Below are 16,819 nucleotides of genomic sequence, written 5' to 3'. Positions count from 1 at the left end.
CATTTGGGAACAATGTACCCAGTGCCAACTGGTTTGGAGACCAGAAGGGGCAGTGATGTTTCTGCCTCCATTATGTGACCATGCTCAGGCCCCTAAACACAATAGGAAGAAGTCACATGCTCTCCCATACCTCAAAAGATTTGGAATATTTTGGTGGCTAAGATGCAGAAAGGAGCATTACAGAGGTAAGTACAAAAGTACAAAAGGTCAGTGATGGCAGTGGCGGGGGGTCTTTACACAGACGTATTTTGTTATTGAAAGCATTTTTTTTCTTGACAAAAGCATAAACTGTACCATAAAAAACATATCCACCATATATATATATATATATATATATATATATATATATATATATGCCAAACTAATCCCTACCTTACATATATAAAACATTACACATTCTAATCCATCCATTTTCACATAAGGTGTATTAAAGCTCCAGGATCTGTCCACATTTAGTAAAATTAGGACTAAAGGACTGCTCTATAAGTGAATGATGGGGGAGGTTCTATTAATCCTATGGACACTAAATAACTAAGTTACTCTCTGGAAGGCTGATATTCAGACAGAGGGAATCACTCCTTAAAGGGGAGCTCCACCCAAAAGGGAAAGTTCTGCTTTAAGGCCTTGTCCCCCACTCCCTGTTAAGAATGGGCACCTTTGGGGAGTGGGGGAAAGGAGCAGGTACCCAATTTTGACAGGTACCCGTTTCCATTTCCACTGTGATCGCCTAGGTGACTGTAAGAGGAAGTTGTCCTCCCTCCCCATAGTCTTCTGGGACACGTAACAGGTCCCAGAACACTACAGGACCATTCACAAGGCGCGGCGCTACTCACGCATGCGCAGTGGGCACCCGGCTGTGAAGCTGTGAACGATGCTGACCCCAGGGAGAGAGGACAGCTGGTAAACCTGGCTGGTGTGAACACACCACTAGATCAAGGGACAGGTGAGTGTCTGATTTTGAAGCGCCTGACTTTTATTTTTTTAGATTTTGACTGGAGCTCTGCTTTAATATTTCTGACCATTCATCCTCTTTAACAATGCCTATGTCTTGAGACCATTGATCTTTACATAGGGGATACTTCACTAGATATTAATGGATTATTATGTTGTATACAGCAGACATAATACAATGGCACATCCTCTGTAACTGGGATCCTTTAATATCTCATTGGTGTTATCTTCTAATGAAAGTCTATGGCATGATGCAATTGTAAATACTTATGAAAACTTTGTTTAGGTTTAGAGGACTCTTAACTAAATTAGATCTTCCAGCTATAGACAATGGGGGTCTCTGCCCCAAATTACACTGTCCCTGAAATGTAACAATATGTGGATATATATTTAATACAGTATATGTTCTTGAAAAGGAAGACAATCCGCAAACCGCCACTGCTCTAAAATCTTCATTTATTCTAAAGACCACAGTACAAGAATCACAAATACAGTAGGTTGGCACATTTCAACTTAGACAGCTTTAGTCATAACCATGGTTTACCAAGCTGTCCAAGCTGAAACGTGTCAGTCTACTGAATATGTAATGCTCGTATGGTGGTCTTTATAATAGATTAAGATTTTAGAGCAGCGGCGGTATGTGGATTATTTTCCCTACTGAGCTACTTACAGCTGAGCAACTGTGAATTGAGCACCTGCTGTCTCATGTATTGAGCAGCTGGACAGGTAGTAGCACCTTTGTCTCTCATTTACTCCAAAGTATATGTTCTTGGATTTATAGAAATAATGACTCCAAAATAGTTAGGATGGGTACTCTTTTTAAATAATTTTGCAGACCTGGGCATAAAGGATTTCACTTCATCAATGGGAAACAATACAGACTAACTTCAATTCAGAGGTGGCTCTAGACCTTGTGAGACTGTAGGCAAAACTTAGACACGAGGTCCCAGTCACACCCATAATGGGAAAAATAATTCAAGCGATAAAAATGAAGAATACATTGCACTGTACAGTCTACAATCAACTGTCGTTAAGGATTCCAGCATGTTATTGGATCATATCACTCCAGGATATGCACTGCAACAAAAGGTCCCTCTGTATAGTGATCATAACTTACTAGATAGCTCTCCGTTATGCCTACATTTCACATTGCCTAACAAAGGCTATGGATCTATCATCTATTTTCCTAAACCTACGCCCCATACCTGTTATGGGGTTATGCATTCCCTGCTTCTTCTCGCTGGCAACCACCAGCTGGCAGGTAAGGCAAACCAACAACTTCCATGCTGTGCCAGTAGGAGAGAGGGAGCAGTGTCAGGGAATTGAAGACTGGTGTTCTAAAAATCAGAATCCCCAGGCAAGTGCATAGTTGCCAACATTTCAAAAACGTTCTAGGGAAATTTTTTCGCTATGCATTCAACAAGCCATTGACTACTGAGTGTATGTGCAGGAAATGAGTGTGGAGAGTATGACAGTGGGTATGTACAGTACAGGAGTGTATAACAGGGACCCAGAGATGTGTCCAGGTGGTACGAAAGTACATGGTGTGGATGAGCACATATGAAAGAGGCCTTTGTGGTGAAAGGTCCTATTTAAGCCAGAAAGGGCTTGATCTGACTCTCATACTCCATTTATTTTGTGGATATACAATATAGATTGTTTTGAGAGTGCATCCCAGTATGGTCAACTGATGAGATTTTGGGGGCATCAACTGCAGCCCCTGACACACCAAAGGGTTGTGCATATTATTTAGTGCTAGATGCACTACAGGAGATAATTTGAGACTGCAGACATACTACAGGAGATGATCAGAGACTGCAGATGTACTACAGGTGAGGGTCAGAAACTGCAGATGTACTACAAGAGATGGTCAGAGACTGCGGATGTACTACAGGATATGATCAGAGCCTGTGGTGTACTATAAGAGATGATCAGAGACTGTGGATATACTACAGGAGATGGTCAGAGACCGCAGACTTAGTACTGGAGATGATCAGAGACTGCGAATGTACTACAGGAGATGATCAGAGACTGCAGATCTACTACAGGAGATGATCAGAGACTGCAGATGAACTACAGGAGATAACTGAATATACACTATATTGCCAAAAGTATTGGGACACCCCTCCAAATCATTGGATTCAGGAGTTCCAATCACCTCCGTGGCCATAGCTGTATAAAATCAAGCACCTAGGCATGCAGACTGCTTCTACAAACATTGGTGAAAGAATGGGTCACTTTCAGGGGCTCAGTGGATTCAAGCGCTGTACAGTGATAAGTTGACACCTGTGCAATAAGTCTATTCGTGAAATTTCCTTGCTAGTAAATATTCAACTGTTAGTGCTAATATAACAAAGTGGACACAACTGTGAACAACAGCAGCTCAGCAATGAAGTGGTAGGCCATGTAAAGTGACAGAGCGGGGTCAGCATATACTAAAGCACACAGTGAGCAGAAGTCGCCAACTGCCTGTAGAGTCAATAGCTAAAGACCTCCAAACTTTGTGTGGCCTTCAGATTAGCACAACAACAATGCATAGAAATGGGTTTCCATGGACAACCAGTTGCATCCAAGCCTCACATCACAAAGTGCAATGCAAAGTGTCGGATGCAGTGGATTAAAGCAAGCTGCCACTGGACTCTAGAACAGTGGAGATGTGTTCTCTGGAGTGACAAATCATGCTTCTCTGTCTGGCAATCCAATGGACGTGCCTGAGTTGGTTTGTAGGAGAACAGTATTTGCCTGACTGCATGTCAAGGTCCTACCTTTTCCCTGAGGTTATGTTACTCCATGTGCTGGCGTCCATCTTGGATTCTGCTGTGCATGATGGGAGTCCTTTTTATGCCTTCAGGTCTCTGAGGTCCACCCCCAAGAGGGGCGTGGCTGATGACATATAAGCCTGTGGCCCGCACATGCTCTTTGCACTTGTGCCTTGTGTCTTTGTGTTACTATTACTCTGTTCTGACTCTTGTGACTCTCCTGGTATTCTGATTCGGCTTGTGACTTGACTATTCTTTGTATTCTCCTTTGATCTGACCCTCTGTTGCTGAACCCGGCTTGTGACCTGTGATTCTCGTCTGCTGTCCTGTACTGTTTTGTCCTGTTGTTGTTGACCCAGGCTTGTCTGACTACTCTTTTGTTTCTTCCACCAGCTACACGCCATTGGCGGCCATTACCGCAGCTGAGGTGTCTCGGGGGCCGCGACCTGGTTCCTGGCTGCGTCAAGTCCATCCCCACCATCAGGGGCCCTGGTGAAGGTCAGCCTGGGACTTAGACTCCGCGCCCTGAGGGACTTTGGTCTGTGGGTGGTGGTTGTCGTCAGCCAGTGCGTTACATTGTTAGGCCTGCCTGTCCGTTCCTCGGCTCCTGCCCTGACACTGCATTGTGCCAAGTGTAAAGTTTGGTGGAGGGGGGATTATGGTGTGGGGGTTGTTTTTCAGGAGTTGGGCTTGGCCCCTTAGTTACAGTAAAGGGAATTCTTAAGGGGTCAGCATACCAAGACATTTTGGACAATTTCATGCTCCCAACTTTGTGGGAACAGTTTGGGGATGGCCCCTTCCTGTTCCAACATGACTGCATACCAGTGCACAAAGCAAGGTCCATAAAAACATGGATGAGTAAGTTTGGGGTGGAGGAGCTTGATTGACCTGATAGAACACCTTTGGGTTGAATTAGAGCGGAGACTACGAGCCAGGCCTTCTCATACAACAGCAGTGCCTGACCTCACAAATGCGCTTCTGGAAGAATGGTCAAACTTTGCCATAAACACACTCCTAAACCTTGTGGACAGCCTTCCCAGAAGAGTTGAAGCTGTTATATCTGCAAAGGTTGGGCCAACTCAATATTGAACCGTACGGACTAAGATTGGGATGCCATTTAAGTTCATGTACGCGTTAAGGCAGGTGTCCCAATACTTTTGACAATATAGTGTAAGTCTCTCCGCTCCAAAAGCGGTATTGTTATCTGTTATAAATAGTTACCTAGTTGTTCATCTAAATATGCCCTTTCAGACATATAAATTACTTTAGAATCAATAGAATGTATCTACTGTATCAAAAGTAGAAGAGACTTGTATGCTCATTTCTATCTTCTATAGCTGCTATGCATGTTTATTTATTTTCAATTGCTCCTGTGTATGCTCATTCATTTTCTATTGCTCCTATGTTTGAAGATGGCTGCTGAGACCTAGTTATAGTTCCCAATAAATTTCCTAATTTATCTCTCTTCAAACAAATGCTGCTTTTAAAAAAAATGTCTATGTTTTACCTTCTTCAACATAGTTTTGTTCACTAGATCTTGTGCCGGTCCCATATTCTTTCCAGAAATAATCGAGGGATCCTTAATACATTCTACTTCCACTCTATTCACTTCTAACATCTCCCATTGCTTTGCATTTGCTTTATCAACTGAGATTTGTTGTACAGATCTGAATAAACAGAAAAGGAATCAATTCCAACCAACAAGGATTTAATCTCCAAGGATGAGAGGTATCTCTATTATTGGTTTTAAATTGGATTACTAACAGAGAATGTTTAGAATTTACGCTAGTGATAAATTCAATCTTATGAAATGATGGTATAATATTAGAAGAGCCAACCTCTAAATCTATCTTAGACAAAGTCATGTGCATGTTTTGAGAAACAAAAATGTATCTATAATGTATCATATGCAATATATCTATTAATCCAAGTTCTTGCAGTAATTTACCAAAAGAAGAAAGACAGCTAGGAGACTGCACCATAGGAGAGGGATGTCTATATATTTCAGGCATTATGACATTTTTAAAGTCTCCTACTACAATAAAAATTCATATTGCTTATTTGAAATACATTTGAAAAGTAAGTTTATTGCTTCGTTAGATAATGGAGGAGGAACATAAATATTCCCAATCATACACTTAACGCAAAACAGTCATATTTCAAAACATATCAACCTTTAGAGTCCACCTCTTTTTTGTATACAAGTGAACTGTACCAGCCTGTGTTATAAGTATATTAACGCCACATAAATATGAAGCATAACAAGAATGTATGCCCTGAGTATAATGTGACCTTTGTAGATACCTCAATGCACTTTGCGTAACGTGTTTCTTGGAAGCAAATTATAGTGGGTTGGTACTGTTGTAATGAATGAAAAAGTTTGTTCTGCTTGGTGGCATTTCCCATCCCTCATATGCTGGAAGGGGGCACACCAGAATGACCAGGTTTTGTATTTTGAAGTACATCTGTCACAAAGCATGTATTGTTGCGGGGAGGGGAGCTGCACTAAGGTGCAAATTCCCTGACAAAACACAATTTTTAATTTTGCTCTGCAGCATGTGAAGACAGCCTTGCTTTCCTCATTATCTCACATATTAATAGGCTATGCTCTGTTTTCTTAATCAGAGGGCTTTATGCTGCATAGTTCACAGCCAGAGAAGATTATTGCCATAGTAGCTGCTTGACCTGCCATCAGCGGCAAAATATACTTATTGTTTTCTGTTTAGCCGATGTCAGATTTGCGATCATGTGTTTGATGAGAACTTGGCAGCAAAGGGATCACTAGAATATGCAGGGAGAGCACTCAACTGCATTGTATGTGTTGCTTCCCTATGGCTTTAACAGCGAGGAACATTTTTGTTTGAGTAAAGACTTATGTTTGTTCCAAGCATGTTTCAATTCATTTATTGTTGATTGACTCTCTACTCTGCTGGAAAAAAATTTTAAGCATCCACTACTCTTTCAGTGAAATAAAAGATTTGTTTTTAACTTTACGTCAACCGGTTTGAGGTGGTGTCCCAGAGTTCTTGATCCTAGCTTAATTTTAAAAATATTGCCCTCCTGAGCCTTATGCACTCCACTAGTGAATTAAAAGTGGTTCTAAAAGGTCCAAGGTTTTTACAGTAGTACATCCTATGCATTAAGGTAAAAAAAAACCTTCTGCATGCAGCTACCCTGTCAGCCCCCCAAATACTTACCTGAGCCCAATCTCAATACAGCGATGTGCCCAAGAGCAGCGTCTCCCTCGGCTCTCTCTCCTCACTGAACAGAGAGACAGCAGTGGAAGTCATTAGCTCACATTGCTGTCAATCACAGCCAGTAAGGAGAGAGTGGGGGTTGGAGCCAACCCACGCTCTGTGTGTCAATGGACCCATAGAACTTTCTTGAGAGCAGGCATGCATGAGTGTCCCCAGAGCAAGTAGCTTGCTATGGGGGCATGCAACAGGGAGAAGGAGCCAGCAGTGCCAGCAGGGGACCCCAGAAGAGGAGGATCAGGGCTGCTCTGTGCAAAACCATTGCACAGAGCAGGTAAGTATAAGATGTTTGTTATTGCCTAGGTTTCAATTACACCCCTCCTTAACCTTTTTCCTTGCAGCTATTTAAACATGTGTCATAGAAGGGATCTATTTATCTCACTAACATTTGTGACCTCAGAAAATAAATCATTATATCTGTTCACCATTAATTCTTATTTTTTGTAATATCTATGTGTTTTACAATTACTATAGACTTTTTAAGCCTATAAAGTTTTATTGAGTTTTTCCTTGTATTACGACAAACAGGCACAAGGTTAGGGTTAACATACCATGACATAAAGACACAGGGAGTAAGCACCCCCCAAATGAGGTCTAATCCGTCTGCCTAATACCACTATGGTTTCAAGGTACATACAAAAAGTAAACACTAGATAATTTCACTGAATACCCCAAGGTATGTATTCCCGAGAACATCTGACCATCTGACTTCAGTTATTTCAAAGAGTGATGCTATATGCATTGTGAATATGAAAAAGTTATTATACTTTAGACTTTTATCGTTAATGCTATTATTTTTTCTTTTTTTTTTACACAAATCTAAGCCAAGTTAAAGTGGCTGCATTTTGTACCTAATACCTTCCCTGCATTAAGGTACAAAATGTTTCACCATGTGTATCGCCCCCTCATCCCCCTTATGCTTACCTGAGCCTAATCTTGATACAGTGCTGTGCCTGACTCTCTCCTCTTCTCTTCTGTCATTAAAACCTGTGATGAAGGAAGAAGGGGGCATGATCGAGCCTCACATTAGTGTCTACAGACACAGGTAGCACAGCTCTGGATCGAGCCTGCAAGTGTGCCAATACAGGAAGTTGCTTCCTATGGTGCCATACCAAGAAGAAGAGGAGCCAGGAGTGCCATCGCGAAACCGGAGAAGAGGAGGACTGGGCCATTCTGTCCTACACCATTGCACAGAGCAAGTAAGTATAACATGTTTGTTATTTTAAAAGAAAAAAAGTTAACATTTTACAAATGCTTTAGGAAACGGGGAAAGAAGGGAGTATTTAATCCAAAAATTAAACAATTAACACGTTTGAGATACAGGAAGAAATTGTAGAAAACTAAGCTTTATCTATACTCTTTATTAAGTATAAGTAGGTTTGTATTATACCCCTTGTATCCTGAAGGCTAGAAAGTGAACTCTGATTTGATTAATTTATTATACATATTCACTTAAAGTATATCTCCAGCATTCCTACCAAGGATAATGAATTATCTTCAGAAGGTCTTCTATTCATACTACAGGCACTCAGCTGCCCGAACGTGCATGCATTTGTCAGCAGAGCAACGTCACTGCTCGTTTCTGAGCTATAGAGGGGACTGACACTGCTTAATGAGCTCTTCCTCTGGGAACTTAATTCACCCACGCAGGCATACAGCCAATCTGACCAAGCAGTGAAGGTGAAATCCTTAAACATTAACGAGCAGCATTAGACTATGGCAGATCTGAAATAAATGAACTAAAATCACATATTTTCCCCTAGTACAAAATTAAAGGATATTTTTAACAACATATTTACTTGTTACTTGCTAATGTTTGTCTTCAGTAAGCTGGCAACATTTTTATGCATAGACTGTTATATTTATTAATGTTACCCATTAGTATATTTCTGAAAAAAATCCAAGGTTTTTAAAGAGCACATAGAACCATTAACATCACTCCTTGTCCCTCAATGAGCTTACCAGTCAGCCATAACTTTACGACCAGTCACTTAACCACTTAAGGACAGTCCGCCCACAAAATGTACTGTGAACAGGTGGCCCAAACAGGCACAATGACATACCTGTACGTCACTGGCCGCTTCTAGGTACAGGGCTCACGTGCACCCCCACCTGCCGACTCTCACTGTGATTAGACATAGGGGGATTTTGTCAGCAGGTCCTGGCCAATGATTCACAGAGCCCTATCTGAATGATTTGTTTGTTTCTTCTCTCTGCAAAGCCAGTGATGATCAAATACCACGAAAAGAAAGCTTTATTTGTGTAAACAAAAATATATATATTATAATATATAATATATAATACATTTTCTGTGGGCACTGCGTTGTACCAAGTAATCAGTAGCAGATCATGTAAATCCTGAAGGCTTTGAGGTGAGGCCTCCATGGTTCAAACTTGCTTTTCCAGCAAATCCCACAGATGGCATTTAGATCTGGAGAACTGGCCAACAACTCAGACTTGTTGTAGTGTTCCTCACACCATTCATGAACCATTTTTTCAGTGTCAGGGTGAATTATCCTACTGAAAGAGGCTAATGCCATCAGGGAATACAGTTTCCATGAAGGGGTGTACTTAGTCAGGAACCATGTTTAAGTAGGTGGTACATTTCAAAGTAATGTCCATATGAGTGGCAGAACCCAAGGTTTCCCAGCAGAACATTGTCCAAAGCATCAAACTGCCTCTTCCAGCTTGCCTTATTCCCATACAATATCCTGGTGTCATTTTTATCCCAGGTAAGGGACACACATGTACCCGGCCATCCACGCGATGTTAAAGAAAACACAATTCATCACACCAGGCCACCTTTTCCATTGCTTTGTGGTCCACTTTTAATGAAGACATGCACATTGTAGGTGCTTTTGGCTGTGGACATGGAGACTCTGACTGGTTTGCGGCTACGCAGCCCCATATACAACAAACTGTGATCACCTATTCTGCTTTCAAGACTTCAACTTCAGGGACAAAATGCTTATTTGCTGCCTAATATATCACACTGACTTTCAGATGTCATTGGAACGCAATAATCAATGTTACTCACTTAACCTGATATACCTACTTATGTGTTCATACTCAAGGATATTGCAAACATTTTTGTGTGGAGGCAGATTAGTTTGTTTGTTACTCCACATGAGAACTATGTTTTTTTTGTAATCATATTTCTTGTTCATGTATCTGTCATGAGCAAAAAATCCTAGAGGTATTTTTTCCCAAAGATCATCAAACATGATCCAAGCACGATCCAAGTATATCTTTTGTCCAGATTCTATCCCTTAAATTTTAAGTTACAAGTTCTAAATTCTGTGAATAGACTGTATGCTCTATATGTTGAAAGATTTTCGTTACAAATACTGCAGGCTTTAGTAGCTTTTGAACACTTGCCAACACTCAGTTGGTAAATCATACAATAACCAGAAACCACTACCAAGACACCAGTATTTGCCTGCTCAAGGTGAGAGGCTTTCCATTGGCTTCACTGTAAAATAACCAGATATCGTTCTGCCTTGTTGCACACTCCAGGCTGCAGCCAGAATTTTAGTGAATAATTTTTCTTTTCTGATCAGTATATATATATATATATATAATATAAAAATACACTATATTGCCAAAAGTATTAGGACACCCCTCCAAATCATTGGATTCAGGTGTTCCAATCACCTCCATGGCCATACGTGTATAAAATCAACCACCTAGGCATGCAGACTGCTTCTACAAACATTTGTGAAAGAATGGTTTACTCTCAGAAGTTCAGTGAATTAAAGCATAGTACCGTGATAGGTTGCCACCTGTGCAATAAGTCCATCTGTGAAATTTCCTTGCTACTAAATTCTCCACGGTCAACTGTTAGTAGTATTATAACAAAGTGGGAGCGACTGGGAACAACAGCAACTCAGCCACGAAGTGGTAGGCCACATAAAATGACAGAGCAGGGTCAGCGCATGCTGAAGTGCACAGTGCGCAGAAGTCGATGTCTGCAGAGTCAGTAGCTAAAAAACAAAGTTCATGTGGCCTTCAGATTAGCACAACAACAGTGCATAGAGAGTTTCATGGAATGGGTTTTCATGAACGAGCAGCTGCATCCAAGCCTTACATCACCAAGTGCAATGCAAAACATCGGACGCAGTGGTGTAAAGCATGCTGCCACTGGACTCTAAAGCAGCGGAGACTTGTTCTCTGGAGTGACGAATCACTCTTCTCTGTCTGGAAATCTGATGGACGTGTCTGGGTTTGGTGGTATATTTCTACATGCCTCAGTCTGTATCTATTAAATTGTGCTTGTCTCTCTCTGTCTAAATGAGGTTATGAGGATTTATCTACAAGATTCAAGGTGATATATATGATCACATAACTTTTCAATAATTCTTGATATCTCTAATATTTACGAGGGTAAATTAATCCAGAAACTAGGTGCAACTCAAAAAAGCTCTTTAATCAAATAGTTTTAGTATTAAAATAAAATAGAGGTGGAAGGAGCAACACTGCCAGCACTGAGCTCTGCTCCACCTTCTACCTACATGGTCCCATGAGGTGTGAACTCTAAAAAGCTATTTTATCAAATAGTTTTAGTATTTTGATGATAATATTCAATTGACAAAAGTTATTGCAAGGTTATAGCTTGTGCACTGTCTCATAACACTATAACACTGCCTGAACAGTGCTTTGCTCCACCTTCCACCTCCATTATCCCATATAGAATCTCCCAGTGACTATCAAATCAATTAATAGCAATGTATAAAAACGGTCGTACTGACAATTACTCTGACAAATGTTACTCTACGTAATCTATCGTCAAGTGTTCTAGTGGATAATATAATTGATAATCAGTCCTCATATGTAATCTGTTACTGGTTGCCATACTGAAAAATTTCTCAAAACTATCACAACAATTTAAAGACTCAATATATAATCTTTCATAAAAGGGCAGTTTGCTAGTTTTGTCTTTTTAAACTTTCTTCATTTTTACATCCCCAGAACATCTGCTCTGTTCCCTGTCTGACTGAGCCATCCACTTGGAATCTGCACTCTCTTAGTTTTCCCAAATCTCTCACATCTGACACAGAAGTAAAACGGAATTACATTATTTGTAGTTGTCCATTTAAAAATGTTGCAGTGGGAATTAAGCACAGCCTCCAACCAAGCTGTAAGCAGACAGATAGATACAGTCTCAGACAGGTAAAAATTGTTCTGAATTTTCATTAATGCTTCAAGAAAAGAACAAGAAAGAGGAGTGAAAAAGAACACCAGAGCAATGCAGCTGAATCACAATACAGTAACAGAGAATTCAGTGAGTATCCTTAAGCTTTTAACTATGAAACATGCTCAGAATGTTTTACTGAATAATATTGCACTGAAAATAATAGATAAGTCCAACAGTTTTAAAGATTAGAAATAATGAATGTGTTTTACAAAAGGCCATTTTAATAAACAGACACAGAGGGGCATTAGTTCTGGTTTGCCAATAAAATTACAAAGTTGTGAATTGGTGCAGCTTTAGGAGCTCATATCGCCCCTGGGTCAATAAATGGAAAGTAAGAAGAAGAGCTTATAAGCAATGAGAAGACTAACATGATTTAGCTAAGGCTGCATACGCAAAGACCCTCATCGACTATCTTATTTGGTGTACAACAGCCCTTTAAGCTTACACACACCGCACTCCAGAACAGCCCTTTTGTCAGCTTTTCATGCACGTTAGCCCCATTTTCTATTGCTTTCCTACTTGGTGTAACTTTATCCCTAGTGCCTAACAAGCATACCATATATTGATTCTGATGCCAGCTGTCCTTTGCACATCACAAAATGAAGTCTCAGTTCTCTCTAAAAGGTGAATCATGTTTGGGGACTGCATTTTTGCATTCCTAACAGATATATCTGACACCCCTATGAAGTGTGACCACCCTGGTAATTAACACCTATTTTAAGTGGAATGCTTTTACTCTCTCTCACTATAGAATTTCATGTTCCAGGAGTAAAAATCATACTTGACTTAACTATGTTCAGGCAACAAGCAACCACACTATAACACCCTAATTATTAATTTCCATGTATTCCTCCTCAATATGCCTAAACATTTGCATGAATGTGGCTTAAAAAGCCTTAGAGACCTTGTCAGAAAGGTTCTAGTCAGTAAGATGTTAAAGTATATGTAAATCCAGTCATTAAAATGTTATATAAGCTGTAACTTGCTAATATACTGTAAATGTAATTTTTTATTATTTTTAAAGTGGTATTAAACCAAAACCAAAAATGTAATGTATTGTCGTTTATCATTTATGCAGGGATGAAAGTACGGGCTAGACGGCTTTTGATAGGTCAGAACCATCATGGTACTGACCAATTAGAAGCCGTCTAGCCTGTACCATCATCCCTGCAAGGAGAGGAGAGAAAGCCACAGGGATTTCAAATTCTCACACCTGTGAAGCAGCTTTCTCTCCTCTCCTTGCAGGGATGACAGTACAGGCTTGACGGCTTCTGATTGATCAGCACTGTGACAGTGCTGACCAATCAAAACCAGTCTAGGTCGTACTGTCATCCCTGGATGGAAAGGAGAGAAAGCCGCAGGGATTTCAAATCCCCACACTTATGAATTGGCTTTTCCTTTTGTGACAGCATGGGATCGGTGTAAGGAGGATTCCTGCACCACTCCTGTGTGAACTCAGGCTATGACAAGCCTGGGAAAGCACAGGAACAGTGGGGAAACTGCATGCAATTTGGACAGGAATAAATTTTGTACTGACACAAATCGCAGAGCAAAGTATCAGTTTCAGGTATCGGCAAGTACTTGAAAAAAGTACTCGTACTCGCCGATCTAAAAAGGGTATCGGTGCAAAAGGCTATGCAGAATCATTCATCTGTGCTTTGTAGAATGGATGGGGAAACTGAGTGATTTCTCTTGTCCAGTCCATAGGGCTGAACAAAAGAAATTTTAATGTGTATGACCAGCTTAAATGAAGAGGTTGCCCACCGTACCCAGTACTGGGGCCATGGAGCAATGAAAAACAAAAAAAGCTTTGGTGGCATATTGCTCAGCAGCAGAAACACAGGGGCTGATGTCCTAAAATGCATGTACATTATACCTTCCAGGATTCAGTATTAAGAAACAGCAGGAACAGATCTGATACAAATTACAGTTCTTTTTGTAAGAAAAAAGTCAGGACTCCAAGTACATTCCTTACCTTATTGCTTGTCATTACCAATATTAAGAATTAAAATAAAATTCACATTAAGGCTAAAAGTCAAAGTAGCTGAAAATGAAACTAATCAGCCAAGGCTGGGCGAAGCTAAAGCCTCCCCTGTCACGCAATCTCTACGGACCGAACTTTGTAACTAATTAGATATCTAATTTTTTGTTTTTATTCTGACCAAGGCTAGGTGTTGACGGCTCAGCAAGCTGCGACGATCGCGGCGTCAGTCCTCAGCCCTTCAAACTCTTGACCAAAGGACTAGCCAATCTAAAAACCGCGCAATATGTGAGAATGTAGTCTTAGTGTTTGCAGCTAGTCTGTAACCAGTCTAAGCTTTGTTTATGTTATCTGTGCTTTTTGGGATTCTCCTAGACCCCTTTCACACTGACGGTCTGATCGGGTCCACCTGTCAGTTTTTCAGGCGGACCCGATAGGACCATCCATAGCTCTCTATGGAGTGGCGGGTGTCAGTGGACATGTCCGCTGACAGCTGCTGGCATTTGATCCAATTCTGTCTACTACAAACAGATGGATGAGGATCCATTCCCCATCCATATGGCGACAGTCGGATGGAAACGGATCGCTGCCTAGAAAACAGCAGGTTGTGTCTGTGTCCACTCTGCATAGCGAAGGTGACACGGACCTGTCATCCACTTGCTCAGCAGAGAGATCCACTTGATGGAGTCCACCCCATCTGAAGGGGGCCCTAAGCTCAAGGACATTTTCTGCTTATGCTTGCCATTGTTAAAGCTGAGTATACATATTGAGTTTTGTTTTTTGAACGAAAAAACTCACATATCTCCACATCAAGACAAGCAATATTGATGCAGGGATTTCTCCCCCTGTGTCTTTGTATTCTCACAGCAGGGACCCCCCCGCATTTCATCAGAATACATTGATCAGCTCTGCAGCCATTGGCTACAAGTGCTGATTAAATGCTGGTTTTCCATTTCCAGAAGGACCGTTTGACAGAAGCCAGTCATTAGACAGCAATGAACACATACCCATATGTTTAAGTATTCTCCATTAGGTTGAGTAAGAAGACACAAGGGGGTTGTTTACCAAAGACAAATATATTATGCATTTGCTAGTGCAGTTGCACTCAATTTCCCTAGAGCTTAGTAAATATGGTAAAGCTCTGCTGATTTCCATCATCTAATTACATGCAAGCCAAATTATTATTTTTTTTTATTTTCCTTCCAGCAGATTGGGTATTTTTTACAATGTGAAGCTTCACCACATTCACTAAGCTCTGGGGGAAAATGAATGCAACTGCACTGGCAAAGTGTGCAGTCTTATTTGCTGTTAGTAAATCCACCCCAATGTATTGGATTAATCACTGAAAAATGTATTGGGCTAAAAAAAACACAAAAAAGATTAACTGTAACTCATAAATGCCTTTTCTGCTTTGTATGTCACAGAAAATCATAATATATAAATACCTCCAAGTGCCTTAATAAAATGTAACTAAACTCACTATGTAGATATAAACAATTAGGAAAGCATTCTGGAAAATGGGTGTGGGTGTTGGGGCACAAGTACATGGATGTTAGAGTTAAAAACAAGTAAAACGGAGAACGCATTCAGAGATTTCTGCATGTCTCTGACTTAATGCTAAGTTTCTTTAATTTGTTTATAAGTTACTGTATTTCAAAAGTTGATATGTTCTGAAATTTGTTTATGGTGCACATCACCTAAGTCCACTCTAAAGTGTTGCTAAATCCACAACAGTAAAATCAGTCTGTAAATGCAGTAAAGCATACTTGTTGTACTCACTGTGGAACCTAAGGGGTTAATTCTCTGCATTTTGTAAAAAGGCTGTTTGATCCTGTCTTCTCTGATCCCCCCCATTCTTCTGCTGTCCCCATCCATATGCTGATAGCACAGAGCTCTTGGAGTCACTCTGCACATGTTCAGTTTGGTGTCTATTTCTGGAGAATTTTGTTTTTTTTTTGTTTTGGTAGGGTGCATTTGATTGGCACAGGGCCAATCAGCAATGTCCCGCCATAGGGTCAGCCTCATAGGACAGTGAGAGAAGAATGAAGACTCCTACAAGCTTTAACCAGTGCTTAGGTGGACACAGATAGAAGTCACAAGACTGCTATATACTGCTGATGAGAAAAGTTATTTAGCAGTTTACATTTACTAAAGTAATTGCAGTTCCATGTTTTATGTACGGTGGGCTTAGCTGGACACAGATAGAAGTCACAAGACTGCTATATACTGCTGATGAGAAAAGGTATTTAGCAGTTTACATGTACTAAAGTAATTGCAGTTCCATGTTCTATGTACGGTGGGCGACCAAGTATAGTGATTGCTGGGTTTAGTAACACTTTAATGTTTAAAAAAATCCAGGCAATTACCAAAATGACAATGGTTTACAATACCTTACCTTAAATTTATCAACTTCAGCCTTGGAACACGTTGCGTGATAGGAAAGGACCTGTAGGAAACAAACAACAAAATTGATACTCATGTATGCTTTTTAGAGCTCCTAGCATCCAAACCAATAGATCCAACCATTCTGATAAAAGACCGATACTGCTACAAAATGACTGACCTCTCAGCCTATGTATCCAAAAAGCAGATTTTTTTTTCATTCTCCATAGAAACAAAACATTTTATATAAAGATTGTGATGAAGACTTATTTGCCCCCAAGAACATAAACGATATAGC

General features: G+C 40.5%; 1 protein-coding gene across 1 annotated transcript in view; it reads right to left on the bottom strand.

Annotated features, from left to right (window-relative positions):
* PDE11A (phosphodiesterase 11A) overlaps positions 1 to 16,819 on the bottom strand; it is a 717,642-nt gene that overhangs the window by 225,863 nt on the left and 474,960 nt on the right. Inside the window, exon 10 of the mRNA XM_089690441.1 lies at positions 16,535 to 16,585. Within this exon, the coding sequence (XP_089546567.1) occupies positions 16,535 to 16,585 (51 nt within the window). The remainder of the gene's footprint in view (positions 1 to 16,534; positions 16,586 to 16,819) is intronic.

Source organism: Staurois parvus, unplaced genomic scaffold, assembly GCF_062004578.1.
Source record: "Staurois parvus isolate SC_StPar_1 unplaced genomic scaffold, SC_StPar_1.0 ptg000530l, whole genome shotgun sequence".
Lineage (NCBI taxonomy): Eukaryota > Metazoa > Chordata > Amphibia > Anura > Ranidae > Staurois > Staurois parvus.
The sequence above is the reverse complement of the archived record's forward strand: the minus strand, read 5'-3'. Positions and strand labels throughout refer to the sequence as shown.